At 40.8% G+C, this 20,797-nt stretch overlaps 1 protein-coding gene across 10 annotated transcripts in view; it reads left to right on the top strand.

The window, feature by feature from the left end:
- The window catches only part of TRIM9 (tripartite motif containing 9), a 103,760-nt gene that overhangs the window by 58,079 nt on the left and 24,884 nt on the right, over positions 1 to 20,797 (top strand). For all 10 annotated transcript variants that reach the window (XM_082448387.1, XM_082448388.1, XM_082448386.1 and 7 more), the window contains exons 4-5: positions 12,313 to 12,423; positions 13,558 to 13,711. In XM_082448387.1, coding sequence (XP_082304513.1) covers positions 12,313 to 12,423; positions 13,558 to 13,711 — 265 coding nt within the window. The remainder of the gene's footprint in view (positions 1 to 12,312; positions 12,424 to 13,557; positions 13,712 to 20,797) is intronic.

A 20,797-nucleotide genomic window follows, 5' to 3' on the forward strand; every position in this document is an offset into this window, starting at 1 on the left:
AGGCTGAGCTGTGACAACAGGGTCCAAGCCAGAAAGGGCCTGTGAGGGCTGTGCCCTACGATAAAGTTGGCCGGCCTGACCTCACTGGTGCTGTATCAGGGCCATGTCCCTTTGAGTGTTCCCGATGTGACACAGAAGAGCAATTGCATCAAGGAGAGGCACAGCAGATTCTTTGTTAAAGACGATTGCAGGTCTCGAAGTTGGAATCTGAACCAGGAGTTAGGAAAGAAAAGTGCCCGGGGATTGAATGTTCAGAGAGCCTCAGTCTGTTGGCTTGGACGGCAAACCAAGGCTGGGGATCTTACCATTTCTTCCAGATAGGCCATTGCTGTTTTGGGGTGGTGGGCCTAACTGGAAGACCCTCTCAGTTTCATCTTAGAATGGACACAAGCCCCTGAGGGGCACCACACCAACCCCAGCCCTGTGGCGCCTTCGCAGTGAACTGCAGGTGATGAAGAGAGCCCTGGGTTTTCCTCGGGAGACACCCACACTGACCCGTGTCGTGCATGACTCACAAAGTGCTGACTCAGGGCGAGTTTTACTTAGACGACTTTCTCTAGCTCCTCAGTTTCCAGGCTCCTGTCCCTTAGTGTCTGTGATCAAGTTTTTTGCTTTTGACTTTTGTAAAGGGCCACTGGACTGTGTGTGTGTTTCATGGTAACATATGTAGTCATTCCTAAAATGTGCGGGAGACAAGTGTGGGTGTATTAAAGATGATGTTTTTTTACCCAGAAAGTTCTCTGAAGGTTGTACTATGTGGATGTTAACCTTATACATTTAGCTGCGACAACCTGGGAAATGGGTTTAAATCCATAAGCATTTTCATCCAAGATAAGTCAGGCCTAAATGAAAATTTCTTCTGGAGTCACCATTTTTAATCTGAATTAAAATCTAGAAGTGCTGTGAAATGTGATTCTGTAGTTACCCAGGAGCAACACAGAATGAGCATCCTTGATGACCAAGCCCTGGCTTTCATAACAGCAATAGCTAACGTTCGCAGATACTTTCTTTGAGGCAGCACTATACAAACTGTGTTACAGGGATCAACTCCTCTATTCCTCACAACAACTCTGCAGGGTCATTATTACTATTATCCACATTCTAGAGATGAGGAAACCATGGCACCATGATATTAAGAACTGGTCCAAGGATCCAGAATTCCAGTCCTGGTAACCTGGCTTCAGAACCCAGAATCTGGACCGTGGCCCCCTACTGCCTCTGGCTGGTAGTACAATGCAGAGAGAAGGCATACGGGGATTTACCTAATCCGTTCACCAGTCAGCCAGCACCTACCTAAGGCACACCTGCTAGGAGCTGAGTGCTGGGCACAGGGGCAGGGGGAGGGGGACACAAAGGTGACTCAGGATTATGGGGCTTACAGTCCTGTGGATGAGATCAGTCACACCCACAGATGACTGCAACGCAGGTAGAAAGTGAGTTTCCAGGAGAAGGTGGCCCATGTGGGTAGAGTTGTGAGGAGGGCAAAGTTACTTCCAGCTGAAAGGGTCACAGAGCGCCTCATGGAAAAGCTGGCATTGGAGGAGCCCAAACTCCGGGAGGCGTGTGTTGATGGCGACTTGCGTTCTTGCCTGCAGGGATGGGCCAGGCTGTGCGGGAGGAAGAGGGTGATCGCAGAGCGCACGCTGGTCTTGCTGCATCCAGTTCGTCGTGAGGACCGATGGATGCTTTCTGTGTCCATCTCCTGCTCTAACACTACTAAAAACATCATCACCAGAGCCCTTCCTTTTACCACCCTGCGCAAACCCAGAACTGTTGTTGTTATAGTGGAACTTAAAATGTCACTTGAACCACATAATAGAGTATCTAAAATAAAACCACAGCTGTCTTCGGGTAATGAGCTGGACAGCTGGGATTTTCCCTCTAATAGTGGACCAGCCGTTTTAATATGTAGCCATAAAATGTTAACTTTTTCCTTAATGGACGTCTCTTTTGTGGAACACTGCAGACACTTTCCTGGCATCTTTAAACAGAACAGCGGGAACAGTTTGTGTTAAGTCGTAGGGTGACGATAGTGGCAACTCCGGGTTTTCTATACGGGAGAGATGTAAGGGCAGCAATCTGGACAGATAGGGGATCGAGGATTGAGAAAACATCATTTATCCATATCAAAAAATGCAGAGCCCCCTGTCTCCCTCTCCTTAGTGCTGCCTCTGCAGGACGGGACTGTGTGGAAATCAGTTATAGGCTGTGCTGTGGGTACGGATGAGGATGGCACAGGAATAGCCGAAATAATGTCTCGGGGACCCCACGTCCAGCGTCAGTTCATCGGTGCTGGTGGTCTGACCGGCCAGGCACACTGATGCACTCCGGGACCACTGAGCAGAGGCAGCTGCCTGCCCTCATTACACCCTGCCCAGGGTGGAGTTCCCTGCCCCAGATCCCAAAGGGCTACTGAAACGAGAGACAGGTGGCTGGCTGTGGCCCACGGCAGCAAAGCTGTTCTGTCTTCCGTCTCGAGTGATTTGTTTCTCCGCTGTTTTCAGCGGATTGTATGTCACCGCTTCTGAAAACAGCCAGCAAGGTCGACACCGTGACTGCTGATGCCAGCCTCCATGTCTCCCTCCCTCTGCTTTTCTCCTCCTGCCTCTTCCCTTTCTTGTCACTTCTGTGGCTCCTCAGATTTGTGAGAAAAGACTGGCCTTTTATAGACATCGCTTGCCAAGCACAGTACTTCTTTCTGTCTTTGTTGGCTAGCCCATCACTCACGGTCTGGCAGGGGTAATCTTATGGTCTTCCGCTTCCCTTTGGCAGAGTTCTCTTGGGGGCCTGCTTTTTGCTGACAAAGAGGAGAGTTGTATGTGTGTGTTTTTCTGGAAACTTTCTCTTCTTGAGCCATCCAAAAGGCTAGGGGAGCTGGAAAGCAAGTGTGCATAAAGGCAGTCTTTATAATCTACTCATGCCCCTCTCTGAAAGCACTGATTGCTTGAGCAGATTGAACAGTTCTGGTTCTGAGGCAAGATGGAGCTGAGGGATGAGGAGCCCAGATTCTGGGTCATAGAGAACGGGGTGTGAGGACAAACTTTATCACTTACTAGGTCTCTAACCATGGACAAGTCTACAGCTCCATTTCTTTCACCTGTGTGTAAAATAAGGCTAGACGTAGTCGACACCTCACAGGGCATTGTGAAGCGCTTAGCACAGTACTCAAGATATTAGCTTTAGGGTTGCAGTCATTGGAAGACTGGAAATATGGTCTCACTCAGCACACTGAAGAAGTGCTCCTAGGGACTCATTTTCCATAATACCAGAGTTCATATTGTAAAATTAGCCTATGTGCTGGTGTGATTGTCTCTGAACCTAGGAAATTCTTTAGCAGCTTGAGTATAATTGATCATCGCATAAAATAGTGCACCAAATTTGGTGAGCTATTTTTAAAAGCTGAAAAAAAGGCTTTGAGGCATATGCAGATGTGACCATATTTTAGGAACACTGTCTGAAATATAAATTATAGTTAATGCTGTTCTGTGGTTTGAAAACACACTGGGAGCCAAATGTCTGTTTTCAGGGTGTGGTAAACTAATCAAATGTCAGAAAGCTACTGGAGGGAAAAAATGCTTTTGAGCTTTCAAAAACTATTACTAACTCACATTTGGTACTACTTGGGCAATATTCCCACTGTCAGCAGAGTCAGCTGGGTCCCCAGTTTTCTTGTACGAACTGCGTATTTTGTTAACATCCTTCCCAGGTCTTCCTTAGCTGAGTAAGTCTTTAAAATATCTTCATTGTCTGTGATCCTCAGAGGGAATTTGTGACAACACTTAAAATGTGCCATTAATGAGATCTATGCTTTTTTTCAGGAACTTTTACAAATGTCATTTTTCTTTTGGTAAGCCCAAAGAAATATCTGAGAATTATTTTTATTTATGTAACATTCAGAATTTGAAATAATTCCACAATCATCTTAAATGTGTTCTCTCCCCAATATTTTAGAACGAATTCATGTGTTGAATAGTACACAACTATGATGATAGGTGATAGGTGACAGGTGTCTTCTTGGTTTCTTGGTTCCCTTGCAACTCTAGAGCCTCTGAAAGAAAAAAAAATAGTTATAGCTATTCAAATATATTCTGAGAAAATCTAATCTTTAATTTCCATGTGTGGTTGGTAAATTAACATACCAATGACATTACTCAGTGAGAATGCTGAGGGATAATCATAAAGCTTACTGTTTTATAGAGCTTTCACTTTTACAGAGGGCTTCCATGTCCCAGTTGTAGTTATCTATGGAATGCTTGATTTTGAATCCAAGTGTACCATTGAGTTTTGTTAGATTCATTATCATGATTGTCATTGTTATCTTTGTTATTATTTACCATATATTGCCTGTATGTCCCCATTATGTTAGCAAATAATTAGTTATACAGCCATATCATTAAGAGTAGAAATTTACACTAGGGATACTACTGGCTTACTTAAGGCATTTTGCCAATGCTTCATAATAGGCAAGTAATCCTTTGATTTAGGTTGAGAGAGAAAGAGAGAGAGAGAGAATGGAAGAAAAGGAAGAAGGTAGTCAGGAAGGAAGGAGGGACGGAAAGATGACCAAGCTCACAAAGAATTTAAAAATAATTAGATAGGATTTGACTGTTACAGTCATTTCTAGAAAGAAAAGCAACAAACTAGAAAGAAAAAGTCAATAACCCACTCAATTCCCATAAAACTACTGGCAAGGAGTTCCATTAGTTCATTACAGTGAAGACATTCAGAAAAATTAGGCACACTGGAACACTTGAAACCTTTGCCCTCAGCAGAAGTCTTCTGGGAGTCAACTTTCATAATTTAACCACAGTTATTATTGATTACATGCCTATCATTAATGGGGAATTCATTCGGCAAATTCTGTGGTCCTCTGCTTCCCACCGTGTAGGAGCAAAAGTCACAGAGGGCCTGTAAGGAATAGAGTGCCCAAGATGCCCGTGGAATCATCAGGATGCCACCACCCACAGCTGGAACCCACCAAGGTTAGAGGACATACCTTTAAACACCCTCAACCCACTCTGGCAATGCCAATGAAGCGTAGTCACAGAACTTCTTTAATGCCCTTTGCCTAAACCCATATATGAGTGACATTCTTAACTTCAGAGGACACTTAAAGCACACTTTGAAGATGATGGAATAATCCACCATATCTCACATCTTACAAGACACCATACTGGATGCATCACTTTCATTGCGGAACACCATAAATTGTAAATGTTCTCCTGTGTGGGTGGGACCACACCAGGATGCTTCTCTCTCTCCAAATACCTTGTATTTCTTCCTTCATTAACTTCTCTGTACAAGGATACAGTGTTCTATACACGAAGAGCATGCTTTGGATATTCCACTCAATGTTTATTGATGGGGTTATTGGCATTCACACTCCTGAGATAGAAAGTTCACAGTTTTACTGTTAAAATCTCAAGCCTTCCTCAAAACAGGTATGTGTTTTATTTATTTAATAGGCCTAAATGATCCTTTTATTGATTAAAAACTCAAAACCTCAGACTTGTCTTTGAAATAATTAGTTGCCAATGTGGTTAAATTAATAACACTAGTACAGAGGATGGTATCTAGAGAATGGGGGAAATAGCTGCCATATTTCCATAAACCATGTGGGAGAATGGTGGCACGTGAGAAATTAAAAATGTTCTTCCTTAATTTAAATGCCTCTAAGTTTCAATGAATGTAATAATATAGGAGATAATATTCTACTCTAGGAGAAAATCAAGAGAATTATTTATTTTACTAGATGAATCTAATGGTCAAAGTACTTCACCTGTAACTCACCAATGAGTTAATTCCAAGTATCAGTTGGGCATCTTGCTTCAGGACATTATGGAACACATAGAAAAAACTATCCCCACTGACCAAAGGGACCTGTGAAGAATAAATTCCTCAAGACTGTATCTTGAAAGTACTTGTATCTTAGACAGAAAAAAAAAAATTGCATTATACTTAGAGGAAATTGTTTTAAATGGTGATGAAAATGTATAGATTCTATTTAAGAAAGAATATCTTGAAATATGAGAGAGAGAATGTTAGTATTTACTTAGACTAAAAATTCCTTAGTGTTATTCCTCCAGACCCCATGATGAGAGAGAATACTATGAGAAAAAGTATTTATTAAAAAGAAGATTTAAAGAACAATTTTTAAAGAGCCACATGTACAATGGAGAGGTGAATGGAGGTGGAGGAAAGGTGTCAAGGTCAATATTGGATAAAATAATGGAATTCCCCTTAATTAACCTCAGTTCTTGCTGCTCTTTGTATCACCTGAGCTGAGTGGCGAGAGATTGGCCTGTTCGAGATGTGGTGGGAAAATGTAGTTGTGGATAGGCAGAATGAAATTTCACATTTGTACTGTATAAGCTCTCATGGGTTACTCTCTGACACTAAAAAAGTCTAAGTATTCAAAGGGGCACAACAGTCTGTTCTCAAATTCTCCTTTTCCAAAAAGGTACAGTGTCATATCCTGACCCAAGAAATGACCTTTATAAATTTGCCACTCAACAAAATAAAGCTCTTCAAGTGATCAGTAGGACTTGCCATCCAGAAGAGATGGTGACTGCTTATAAAATTGTGGAAGCGTTCTCTGAAACAGTGGACCACAGATTAATTGTCCCCTGAGAGCTGGTTTAGGCTTTAATGCACATGAAAAAGGGAAGATTGTTTCCAAGTTCCTATTTGTGTCACTCCTGCAACTTGTACATTTCCTTCTTAAGAAAAGAAAATCCGGACTTCCCTGGAGGCACAGTGATTAAGAATCCGGCTGCCAATGCAGGGGACACAGGTTCAATCCCTGGTCTGGGAAGATCCCACATGCCACGGAGCAACTAAGCCCGTGTGCCACAACTACTGAGCCTGCGCTCTAGAACCTGCGAGTCACAACTACTGAGCCCACGTGCCGCAACTACTGAAGCCCACGGGCCTAGAGCCTGTGCTCCGCAGCAAGAGAAACCAACACAAGGAGAAGCCCGCGCACTGCAACGAAGAGTAGCCCCCGCTCGCCGCAACTAGAGATAGCCTGCATGTAGCAACGAAGACCCAATGCAGTAAAAAAAAATTTAAAATAAAAAATAAATAAATAAAAGAAACTCCTTAAATCCAGCCAGCTGCAAACATGGTGCCAAGGGTTTCTCCAGAGCATCAGAGCCACTGCACAGAAATGTGGAACTCAAAAGAAAAAGTGATATGGCCTGGCTTCCTAAGAATTGTTTTTCATAAAAAAATATAATGTAGAAATAAATAATAATAATAAGTGGTAGAAATAACACAGAGTAAAGAAGGTAGCAAGTAAGAAAGCTGTTAAAGACACTCAGAGAGGGACTTCCCTGGCGGTCCAGTGTTTAAGACTTTGCCTTCCAATGCAGGGGGTACAGGTTTGATCCCTGATCCGGGAGCTAAGATCCCAAATGCCTTGCGGCCAAAAAAACCAAAACATAAAACAGAAGCAATATTGTAACAAATTCAATAAAGACTTTAAAAAATGGTCCACATCAAAAAGATCTTTAAAAAAAAAACACTCGGAGAAAAAAATATTTATACTCTTAAAAGATTTAATTATCTGGCTGATTTCCATAAGATGGGAAATCTTGCTAGATTAATTGAGAAACTAAAAGTTAATTATGAGGGACTTCCGTGGTGGCGCAGTGGTTAAGAATCCCCCCGCCAACGCAGGGGACATGGGTTCGAGCCCTGGTCTGGGAAGATCCCACATGCCGCGGAGCAGCTAAGCCCGTGCACCACAATTACTGAGTCTGCGCTCTAGAGCCCTTGAGCCACAGCTACTGAGCCCACGTGCCACAACTACTGAAGCCCGTGCGCCTAGAGCCCGTGCTCCACAACAAGAGAAGCCACTGCAAGGAGAAGCCCGCACACCGCAAGGAAGAGTAGCCCCCGCTCGTAGCACCTAGAGAAAGCCCGTGCTCAGCAACGAAGACCCAATGCAGCCAAAAATAAATAAATAAATATATAAATAAATAAAATTTTTTCAATCTTATAAAAAAAAAAGTTAGTTATGAAACACCCAAAAATGCTGCTTCTGGGAACCCCACTGTTTAATTTTTAACAGTGATTTTTATCACAGGCTACTGTGATCATTGCGAAACGGTTCATTAAAATGCTTTAAAAATGGACCAGCATCCACTGTGGCAACAGGGGGAGTTGAGAGCCAGGAATTTAGGGATGTTGAGTCCTTCCAAGAAGCTTGAACCGTGGACTACAGGAGCCAATGGCAAACAGCCTTGAAACTCACAGACTCTTGGCAGTGCAACAGTGAAGCTTCTTCAGAGTAGTCAGAGCCCCCAACACTCCCACAGCTCCTTTGGCACCAAAAAACCTTGCTTGAGAAGGAAATTTATAGAGGCAGACATAGAATTTTATGAGGCCTGAGTAATGTATTTATTTCAGCACATTTAGGTCATAAAATTATCATTGAGCTGATTGTTCTGGAAAGTAAACACAATTCCGTCTTTTTTGCCTCAAAAGCAGACTTACTTTGGGTTACAGCACTCAGATCCAGTCTGTGCTTGTTATCTGGACTTTCAGTACCAGTCAGTTCTGCATAGTCTAGAGCAGATGCCATTTGCATAGTGAATGGTGACTGCTGAGGTTTCTGCTACCTAGCAGCATTGATGCACTGGCGGCTGAAATGTAAAAACATTTTCTGGGAACAATTTAGTCAAGCCTCCTATAGCAGAGAGGAGTAGTGTATTAGCTGTAGGTCACCTGTGTTGCATTTTTAAGGGTTTAACCTGTGGGTGTTTTTTTCCCCCTAAGAAGCAGAAACTTAACCTTTCTTTACTTTCCGATTTTAAAGTAAAATAATAAAATATAGTAATTTGCATTCCTTGAGCCCAGACCAACAGACGGTGGTGGTAGTTTGACAGAAACATGCTAGATGTCAGAAGAAAATAAATCAAACAGTGAATTTAAAATTTGATCTCTCCACCCCCGCCAGTCAAAATCACAAAACAATCCTCACATCAAAGTTGGTTTCTTTCACCAATTCTGATAAAGAGATTTTAAAGCCTACATTTTATTTTTTATTTTAATTATATTAAAAGTTTAAACGCAATAACAAATCAGCTGTCAAAATATTAGGAGACTCCAAATAGTCAAAACAATCTTGCAAAAGAAGGGCATAATTGGAGTTCTCACACTTCCTGATTACAAAATGTACTGCAAAGCTATGAAGTATAATACGGGCATAAAGACAGACAAAAGACCACTATTGAATAGAACCCAGAAATAAACTCTCACACATATGGTCAAATGATTTTTGACAAGGGTTCCAAGACCATTCAATGGGAAAAAGGAAGTTTTGTAACAAATGATGCTGGGGACACTGGCTATCCTCATGCAAAAGAATGAAGCTGGGCAGTTACCTAAAGCCATGTATAAAAATTAACCCAAGGTAGATCAAAGATTGAAATGTAAGAATTGAAACTATAAAACTCTTAGATGAAAACATAGGGCAAATGCTTCATGATACTGGATTTGGCAATGATTTCTTGGATATGACACCAAAGGCACAGGCAACAAAAGAAAAAGTAGACAAATTGGACTTCATGAAAATTTATAAACTTTGTGCATCAAAAGACAGCAAAAAAACCAAACAACCCAATTTAAAAATGGGCAAAGGACTTGAATAGACTTTTCGCCAAAGAAGATACACAATAAGCACGTGAAAAGACGCTCAGGATTACTAGTCATTAGGGAAATGCAGATCAAAACCACAATGAGATACCACTTCATACCCACTAGGATGGCAATTTTTTTTTTTTAAACAGACAACAATAAGTGTTAGTGAGAATGTAGAGTAATTGGAACCCTGTGCGTTGTTGGTGGGAATGTAAATGGTGCAGCTGCTGTGGAAAATAGTATAACGATTTCTCAAAAGAAAAATTTTAAACAGAATCACCATATGAGCCAGCAATTCCACTTCAGGGTATATACCAAAACAAGAACCAAAAAAAGTGAAACAGGAACTCACACAGATATTTGTCTTCTCATGTTCATAACAACTTTATTCACAACAGCCAAAAGGTGGAAGCAACCTGAGTGACCATCAATGGATGAATGGATAAACAAAATGTGGTATATACATACAATGGAATATTATCCAGCCTTAAAAAGAGGGGACTTCTGACACAAGCTACAACATGGATACACCTTGAAGACATTATGTAAGAAAAATAAGCCAGTCACAAAAGGACAAATACTGTATGATTCCACTCATATGAGGTACCTAGAGTAGTCAAATTCCTAGAGACAGAAAGCAGACTGATGGCTGCCAGGGGCTGGGAGGAGGGGGGAATGTAGAGTTAGTGTTTAATGGGTACAGAGCTTCAGTCTGGGAAGAAGAAAAAGTTCTGGAGATGGTTGGTGATGATGGTTGCACAACAATGTGGATGTATGTAATGCCACGGAATTGTCCAATTAAAAATAGTTAAAATAGTAAGTTTTATGTATATTTTATGAAAATAAAAATATCAGAAAGGAAGATCAACAATAATGAATGGATGAACTGTCAAAAAATTAGGAAGAACTTTGTGTCAAAAAATAGGTTAAATAAATTATGATAAGCCACGCAATCAGATATTTATGTAACCAGTAACATTTATTGATGGCGGCAACACGGGAAATGCCTATGATATGGTGTTAAGTGGGAGGAGATAAAATTGTCACATACTATAATTGCAGCTATAACTAAATCTAGCTCGGAAAAAAAACTGAAAGGAAATATCAAAATGCTTTAACCATTTACATTGGAGTGGTGAGGTGATTTGCTTTTTTTTTTTTTTTACCTATTTTCCTATTGTTTTTGAAAGAGGATGTCATAATCTTTCATGGAAAATAAATTTATAATGAAAACTGAAAAGAAGGAACAAGGAAAAGTTTTAAAATAATTGTTATTAAAACCCCTTTTAGTTATTACCCATAAAATCCAGAATGGTGGTTATTTTTGAGGCTTTTGCCAAGTAGTATAAATATAGAGGATGAGTAATTGTGGTTCCTAGAAAACCCTTGTTCAACTCTATGCTTCAAAAACTGCTTCAGGATTTGGGTCACTGAGCAGAGGACACAGAAGATGAACGTTTCTAAAGAAGGAAACTTTTCAAGGACTGCCATGCCCTTGACACTGGGCAAAGACAACTTCCTGGAGACAAAAACTGCATGTTCAGAGAGATGCCTCTCTAGGTTAAGGTAGACTCATCTCTTGGCAAATAGCCTTTGAAACTGCTTTCCGAAGTGAAGCAGTGAGTGATGCTAAGTGGATTATAACTTGATTCTGTATCCATCTTTCTCTGGCATACTTGCTGTCATTAGCTCATTGTCTTTCAGCAAGTTCCACCTCTAGCCCTACTCTACCACCCACCCAGGGAAAAGAGAATCGGAACAAGAGACGATCCGGGTTCAGATGATGTCTGCTCTTTAGGAAGAACCGGTAGAGGGCTTCTGTCCCAGAGCAGAAGCTGCAGGTGCACCTCAGGTTACTCAGCTCCTTGACAGGCTCTCCATGACCTCCCACGTAGAGCAGCTCCCAGAAGAGGGGAGTGAGGGGGACCTGTGGAAGATGTCCCTTGAGGCACCAAGGTAACCCGCTTCCCAGAGGTCCAACATCTGCGTGCCTTTCTGATGGGTCCAGTTGTTATAAGCCCCTCCCCATAAGAGCCATTATCCAATCGGTCTTCCAGACCCATTGTCCACAGCAGACATTGCCATGCCACAAATATTCTTATAAATTTATATATAAATTTAAAAGTACTTCAAAGTGTATGTTGTTCCGGTCCCAGTATTAAAAAAAAAAAAAAAGTAGAGACTTTGACCATATATGCAGGAAAACAAATAAAAATTCATCAAGGAACATAAAGGAAAATTTGAACAAGGGGTAAAATATTTTCTTACAGGAAAGCACTGAGTAAAAATGTCAGAAGTGAGTAGATAGGTTATACAAGCACTTTTATTATTTATATTATTGCTTATTTATACATGTTTTCCCTTGAGAAGCTGTGTGGGTGGGTGTAAGCAGAGGTGACAGTGCAGAGCCCTCCAATGTCAGAAGGAAGGATGGGTAAGTGATCAATGTCAGTAACTGACACCACACAGGGGTTACTGTACCTTCTGGAATGTAAGTCCTAATAAAATTTTATTGTATTTTAAAATTAAAAAAAAAATATCTCATAAATTTAGTTCCATTCCATGATGCTCTTGGATTCTGGTTGAAAGAAGCTTTCCAAAGTCCCAGTTTGCTTTCTTTTCTACCCTCTGCCATTTTGGACCATTCTGTTGTCTCCTCAATCCTAGGTGGTTCGAGATCAGATCTCTCACTGCACAGTGAAATTGCGCCAGACCACGGGTCTCATGGAGTACTGCCTGGAGGTGATTAAGGAAAATGATCCTAGTGGCTTTTTGCAGGTAAGCGTCAACTAGCTTCTGCTTCAGATTCTCAATGCCCCACGAGACTGCGTCTACGACGCCAAGGCCAGACTCCCAACGGCCCTGGCTGGGCATGGGCCCCTGCACAGCAGAACCCACCTTTGTGCGGCCGTGTGGACATGGGTGCCTGTGGAACTTCACTGGCTTCTCGGAAGTCTCTGCCGCCACGTGCTACAAGATTGAGAAGTGCATGGGCTTTTAAATTTGTTTTTGTTTATGTTTATGTTTGATCATGAAAACATAATTCCCTCTAAGTTCTTCCAAAGCAGAGTTATTGCCTTGCTTAAGAATTGGGTCCCTTTACTAATATCCTGGACAATTTTGTCAGCTAGAGATGTAATTATACAAGGTTTCTACCTTTTTTGACACCTCCTTCTGGCCAGTAAGTCAGTGATTTCCCAAATAAATTGAAGTTTTTTCAATCCTTGGATGTCTCATGATTTTTTCAGAGTTGTTTTAGTGACATGTTATGATGTCAACTAAATTTTACATAACTTTTGATCCCAGTGATTAAGGGACCTTTTATTAAGGAACGTGTGGATTCCTTCCAACTGACATTCTACCAAAATGGCCAAGAACAACAGAGGGGACCTAAATATAAGAAATGAAAAAGTTCTCTACCAAAGAATAAAGTCATACATGAAGATGATGTGCTTAAAGTGTAGGAAATTCTATATTACAGGTTAGCATATGCAGCCTCTCTGAACTATTTAATAAAACTAATTTCTAAGTCTTGACAGGATACCCACAGCTCCTATCAGAAACTTAGGGCCATTGGTTCTAGTATATTTAACTAATTGCTAACATATCATTATTTAATGTTGTTGGCTTTGAGTTGATAGGTCATAAACAGCATAATCATATATCCAGATCATATATTAGAGCAATTAACAGCAGCTGATTATATATAGTGCCTCCCTCTGACTCCCAAAAGTGTTCAGATTTTCATGATAAATCACGGGTCACCCTCGTCATAAGAGGCTCCTCGCTGCCTGCACAGAGACAGGAAGGGTGTGAGTCCCGAGGCACTCGGTGGGATGTTCTGGGAGGGCCGAAGAGCTCTGTGTCCATTGTGGGGATGTATTTCTTAGGCTGTGGTCTTTGTTGCGATAGATTTCTGACGCCCTCATAAGGAGAGTGCACCTGACTGAGGATCAGTGGGGGAAAGGCACGCTCACTCCCAGGATGACCACGGACTTCGACTTGAGTCTGGACAACAGCCCTCTGCTGCAGTCTATCCACCAGCTCGACTTTGTGCAGATGAAAAGTGAGTGCCTGCGCCTCCCCCCGCCTAGTCATGGCAGTACCCCGAGTGGATCCTGGTGCTGGAAGCAGGATAAAGGCGGCTTGCCAGATTGCAGCAAACAAAAGGCAGCCTCCAGGTTTATAAATCAGCTGAGAGGTGGGAAAGTCCACACACACACACATACACAAACACACACACACACACCCCTCTGGTTAATGTTACAAAAATCTGGAGTGGCTCCTATCTTATCATGTAATAGAAATGTACCCTTTTAGCTGGGTGACCTGCCTCTCAGAAAGTCAGATAAATCCAGATCAACTCAATGCTCGCCTCTTTGAGAATCTTAGAGATTTCACATGCTCAGCATCAGAGAATAGCTGACATAAAAAGACGAAGAAAGAGAGAGAGCTGTACATAAATAAAATCTTGTTACAGATAGTAACCCAGATATACTGATATAAATCAAGGGAGTTAGAATTGAGACTGCTTCCACAGGAGTAGAGATAGTGGCAAACAATTGAGTGTAGATTAGCGGGAATTTGAGAGGATCAGAGTCAGCCTGCCTTTAGTGGTCAGGAAAATGAGAGCCTGGACACAGAAGGAAAATGAAAATATGAAATAAATTTTAACTTTTTAAACTTTTTGGTCCATGCAATTCAGGGATATGGCAAGATCTGTTTGCGATTTGGGGTGGATGAGGGGAAGAACAAGTACTTAAAATTATCTTAAGGAAAATAACTCTTTGAAAAAAAGGTAAAAACTCAAACCAAACATGCAATGATATTTTTATGGCAGGGTAAGTAATAGCCCATTTGAAAAATATTTCTGATTTTTTAAAACTTCTTATTGTGAAATAATTATACATTCACAGGAAGTTGCAGCAATATTAAGGAGAGGTCCCCTGTACCCTTCAGCCAGTTTCCATCAGTGGTTACATCTAGCATTTAACTATCACATAATATCAAAACCAGGAAACTGACATTGGTACAGTGTGTGTGTGTAGTTCGGTGCCATCAGGTCACATGTGTAACCGCCTCTGCAATCGAGATACAGAACGATTCCATCACCACAAAGATTTCCCTCCTGCTGCCCCTTTTAGTTACACCCACACGCCTCCCCTCCCCCATCCCCAATCCCTGGCAACCACTGATCTGTCCTCTATCCCTCTAACTTTGTCATTTTCTGATCTTTTTTTAAAACTGAAGAAATTGATTTGCTCTTTGCTTCTCCCAATTTAAGCATCCATGTAGTAAATAACTTAGAATTCAGTGCTTTAACATTTTTGTTTCTTAAGAAAAATCTGCATGCGTGCTTTTATTAGACAGAGAGAGCCATATAACCCAGCGAGTGTTAGGGCTACAGACTACATCGTGCAGTTACAGTCATTCCTGTACCTGGTACATGTACTTCCCTCATTTTTTAAATGGATTTTGGCCCTCTTTTATTTTCAGTTTTCTCATCTTTTTGTTTCATATGTATTGCTTTGGGATAATGCCTTAATTTTCGAAGTAAGCAGTGTATAGATTATAAATAAAAATGCTTCGTTGTAGTAACAAAAATAGTTAGCATTTACTGACTGCCTACCAAACCAGACACAATCCTAATTGCTTTCCACAGATTAGCTCATTTTATTCTGACAATCCTAGTAGGCAGCTGAGAAAACTGAGGCACAGGAAGACTGGGTTACTTGCCTGAGCTCACCCAGCTAGTGAGTGGCAGGGCCGGGATTCAAACACGGGGAGCATGGTTCCAGAACCCACACCTACAACTGGTGGTTTGTGCTGTAAAGTTAATGCCTTACTAAGTGGCTTCTTCAAGGAATAACTGAAGTCTTCTCTTAAACTTAAGAAATTTAATTTTTTGTTGCAGCAGTGCTTTCAAGCTTTAAAATTTGTTTTTCTCTAACACCTACATGGTAGCCTGTGATGTGTCACCATCCAAGTAGTATAGAGAGCCTGAGGTAAAGCCCCCTTGATCAGCCTCTCTCTTTGCCCAGTTCCTTCAAGGAGGTAGAATCATTGAAAGGTTATGTCACAAGTAGCTCAGAGGAGAAAATGTGTCACAAAAGGGTAATGTAAGGGCTTTTGGTGGAAGAGAAAAAAAAAAAAAGAGCCAATCCAATTAGCCTTGGTGATGGGGCAGGAGGAGGGGCAGGTAGAGGACAGAAGCCTCAGGGCTTTCAGATGGTTTAATCAGCTGGAGAGTCCTCTCCTCCCCCATCCGTCCTGAGTCATGTCCATCTGCCATGGTGGAGTCCCGGCCAGCTGGCACCATGGTAACTATTGTACTGGAGTGAACTGGCCCTTCATCTGATGTGGGAACTGCAGGTTCACGTGTCGTGCATCACAGACCACATTCCTAAAGCATTCTCGCTTGGCCATCTAGGGCTGCACACAGGAGTTAAGTGTGGACATGACTGTACACACAGGAGAGAATGCCACACACGCTAAAGGCCAAAATGCAGAAAACTCTCACAGCAAAAATTCACCTGTAACACAAAATTATCCAGAACAGTTATCTATGAATTTAATATAGCAGGTCATTTGGTATGAGACTGGATTATTCCATTTTCCTTTTCAACACTTCATGTTAATTTAATTTACTTCTCTTAAGTACCCCTCTGCAGAGTTCATTTATAAGCTTTGCTTTGTGCTCATTAAGTTTAATTAATTCAGTGAGAGCCCAGTCCTCCTTAGAATCTGAATAATTTTTATCTGTCATGCTTTCAATGGAAAGAAAAAGCCAAAAGGTATGACACAGTAGAACTTGATTGACGGTAGTTAAGACTTCTCCTCCTGGCCCCTTTGATATCTGTTAGTATATACACAACCGTGCCTGGTGTAATGTTCGTCTTTTTATTTTCTTAGGATATTCATAGTCAGTTTAATAAACTGTGCTTTCACAGCTTGTCAGTAAAAATATCTCAAGAAATTACACCCCAATATCCATGTACAAATGGCCAAATTTAAGTAGCATTTGGAATGGTGTTAATCTGACCATTGTGAGACTAACAATACGTTAGTTTCAATATATGATATCTAATTGTGCGAAGTGGATTAGTAGAAAGTTTAAAATATTTTCAAAGTTACTAGAAATATTCATTTAAAGCTATGATTCAAACTTACAACTAGAATATCTGTTTAATTCCTGACTCAAAATCTGAGTATCTCTCTGGTTTTGAAATTTCATCTCAGGTGCCTTTTTTTTTTAATATCAAAGAAGATAGGTCTGTGGTTGGTTTTTAAATATTTCCACTTAGGCCAGCTGCTACTCAGCTAAAATGCATTGCCTAAAATTATTCTCTTATTAGCTAAGGATTTAACTGATCTGCTCTTTCTGATTCCACATCACCCTCAAGCAATTGAGATTTGAGCGGAGAATGCTGGTACCCTCTTTGTTCAAACATCCCTAAATTGTGATGGCATGTTTTCCAGTTGCATTTTGATTAGAAAATCATCTTACCCTCTTTCTAGGCTATGGGAGTTGTGCTTGATCTCTCAGGCTTTTCTTTTGTAGAAAACAACTGATTAAACTTTGTTTTCTGTTTTTATTATGGAGTAATAAACACATTTTTCCTTAATTCTAAATTGCTATTTTCAACTCTTACCAGGTCATGGGAAGGAAATTTTAATTTTTTTTTTTCCCAGTCTATCAAGAGCTCTGCTGCTTGGCTCAGAATAGATTTCAGATACCTACCCTCTCCCAGAAAAATATTACCCCAGAATTGCCTAAGTACACAAAGTGTTCCAAGGTTCAGGAGTCAGTGCTGAAATGAAACACCAGTGTGTTCATTCCAGCCCAGGATGAAACATTGACCTAATGGTCTATCAAGCGTTTTTAGCACGAAGATCAATGGCTGTTAATCCCTTGAGTGCCTCTGCTCACCTAAGGACACATTTATCTTCATTAACTAATGTTGAATGTTAAAAGCCCTGAGTATGCACCAAGGTCATGGGCAAGGCCAGTATGATCTGAACAGACCCTCCTATAAATCATGGAGAACGAATGCACAGAGCTTTGGCAGTGATGGGGATGAGCACACACGCAGACTCGTGTGAAATCTGTTCATGGTCTGAGGGCCTGGAATTCGTGTCCGCAAAGCCTGTGTTCACGTTTATCCTTAGCAAAGTACTAGTGATAGCTTTCCAGAAACAGCCTGTCCTTCCTCTAAAGTCTAAACTTTCCTCAGATGCCGTTTGTATTGTTCAACCACCATAAAAAGGAAAGACAGTCTACAAAGGAACCTTCAGAGAACATGACAGAGTAAAATTGCTTTCCCAACCACCATAGCTCTTAAGGTGAAATGTTTCTTTAATCTATACCAGCAATTCTTGAGAAGCTTTATTGTTCACATTATAGGAACCAAAAATGTTTCATTCCTCTTGGAATTAGGCCTACACTTTCCCTGTCATTCACTATTACTGAACCCCAGACTGGAGAGGCGATAAAAACATCCAGCCCCTGGAACCAACCTGCTGGGCATCAGAACCCAGCTCTGCCACTGACTAGTGGTGAACTCTTTCTGTGTTTCAGTTCCTTTGTCGAATATAGGGATAATAACGGTACCTACCTTGTGGGGTCGTGTTGAAAATTAAATGAGTGAACACATGCAAGCCTCTGCCCACAGTCTGGCCCTCAGCAGTGTTTCCACGTCACGGGATCTCTTTTCTCCCATTGTCCTCACCACACTCCTGTGAAACCTCACAGAGGAATCCTGGATGGTTGTGAGTGCTCTCAATCTGGAAAGTACTGGGAAGAGGGAGAAGTAAACAAATGTGAAAAACGTGAGAGATAATTTGAACTAGAATGGCCTTTAAAAGGTAAGACATTTGAAAACCTTGGTATAACAAGCCACTGTGGCAGAATTTAATTTTGAGATGAGGCTCCACCAGACCCCAGGGAAGTCAATAAGAACAGCTACCCTCCTGTGTCGAAGAGAATTTTTAGCCTGAAGCTTGATTTTACAGGCTAAAAGGATGCTGAGTACTAGAATTCTGATCAGGTCAGGGGAAACTAGTTCTTTAGGAAAAATAAAGATGTCCAGGAATGATCATGAAGGTGTTAAGATAGTTATTGTAGCTCCAACGATAGGAATTTCAATAAAATAAAACCTTCTCTCTCAGAGTTCAGCCCAGGAGCTGTAATGCTGTCCATTTCCAAAACACAAGAGACAAATCAATTTGAAAATACTTTGGATTCTTGTAGGTCATTTATTTTATACCTAATAAAGTGAAAAAGGGTAATAATAATATAACACCCGGTATAAAATCCGTTGTTCTGAAATGCCAGCCTTAGTCTTTGCTAATGAGGCTGTAATTATGTCACATTTCCTTTTATATGCAACATCACTTTGGGGTAAATAAGGAAAAAGAAAAAATAATTCTCAGCACATTGAGAAATAGATTTAGATACATGCAAATGTTTCTGGGTTCCTTCCTTCTCTCTCTTCCTCTCTCTCTCTCTCTCACTTTGCTTTCTTTGCTTGTTTGTTTAAATTTGGGACAGTGTTAAGATCTGAAGATTAGTGACTGGTTAGACTTTTTTCTCTCTTCTTGGCCTTTTAAAGTGTATCCACTGAGGACTTATGAATGAAGTTCACATGTTTTAATTACATATGACACCATGTATTTCAATTCATCTTTTAATTATACCTATGTCTATATGGGAAATTTGAGGTTTCTTATCAGAGACATTGCAAGTATTTGTATGATTCAAATTGAAAACATCTTGTGATCTTATTCTTTGATTTTAAAACTGATGAAATGTAGACTTGCCTGAAACATGAACAAAGGGAAAATGAAGACTGATAGGGCAGATAATGAAATAGAGTCCAAGAAATTGTTGTTTTATGGAATGCTGTAACCATTAAGCACAGCTAAGAGCAAATATCCCCAGGGAGAATCATTCCATGTCTCTAGAAGCCCTTTGAAGAATGGTTTGCTAAAACTTGTCAGATTTTACTCCACTGTTAATATGTTAAGATGTATTCTGTTTATACGGAAAAAAATTTAAATGACAAAGTAAGTTCCTAACTGGAATAATGACCTTAAGTTAACCTCCAATTACAACTCCTAGATGATACCTATTACATGTAGATGGTCATTAGAATCATTCAAAGGAGTTCTGTCTTCTGTCTCCTCTTCCCAGCCAGTCCTGTAGTCTATGTATTGGACAAGGCAGTACATTTATTTCCTTTCCTCCAATTCCAGATTTCCTCTGAGGCTGCAGAGCCCTTGTTCTCTGATAAGATTCCACCTGAACCCTGTGCAATTGAAACTTGAAACATTATTTCCCTTCCTAAACTGATGACCTCCAATTAACTGGTCGTAATTTTGATTTAATTATGTTTGATCTGGTAACTCAGGCATGGGTTTTATTGTCATGTACCAGCCTTCTTAAGTATAAGATAATAGACCTGCTTCCCCGTCACATCACTTATAGTCACTGCTTTTGTTTTCTAGGTAATCCACCATAGAACCTGTTTTCTAAACTGCTGTTAAATGAACCATCTTAGTCAGGGTGACTGGCGAGGAGCAGATTTAATTCAGTGCATGACACTCCAAGTCCAGTTTTGGTACAGCATACCAGGTGTTCCACAGTTAACATTTGTTCATCTGAATGTCCCTGGACGTGGTCCACACCATTCTCTCCTGTGTTAAAGTGCTACAAAAATAAATTCATGTTTTGGTGCTGAAAAATAATTTTAAGCAGTTAGTAAAAACACTGCTCCCAGGTACATAAATTGAGTTCATATGTTAGGAACTAGGATTATTCATTCCTTGACATTTCTATGTCTGTATGTCTGAAGGCTCAACTAATCTGCAGTTTTAAGTAATACAAGACTCAACACAAAATGGGGGCGGGGGCAGGGGGGTATTGTGACTAGTAACACTGTGACAGATTCTCACAAGGTCACGAGGACACTCTGACCTTCCCTGCCAGGCCCCATCTGTTCCCATACTACTCTCTAGGCTCACAGTTGACTGCTCTACACCTACAGAAAGAACAGACTTGAGCTAGTGCCTTTTTCAAGGTATAGCTGCTTTGAAAGAATGATGTCAAATTCCTCAGAAGTTTCAAAACTGAGAAATCACTGTTTGTGTCACT

The sequence above is a fragment of the Balaenoptera physalus genome, assembly GCF_965194825.1.
Source record: "Balaenoptera physalus genome assembly, chromosome: 2".
NCBI classification, from domain to species: domain Eukaryota; kingdom Metazoa; phylum Chordata; class Mammalia; order Artiodactyla; family Balaenopteridae; genus Balaenoptera; species Balaenoptera physalus.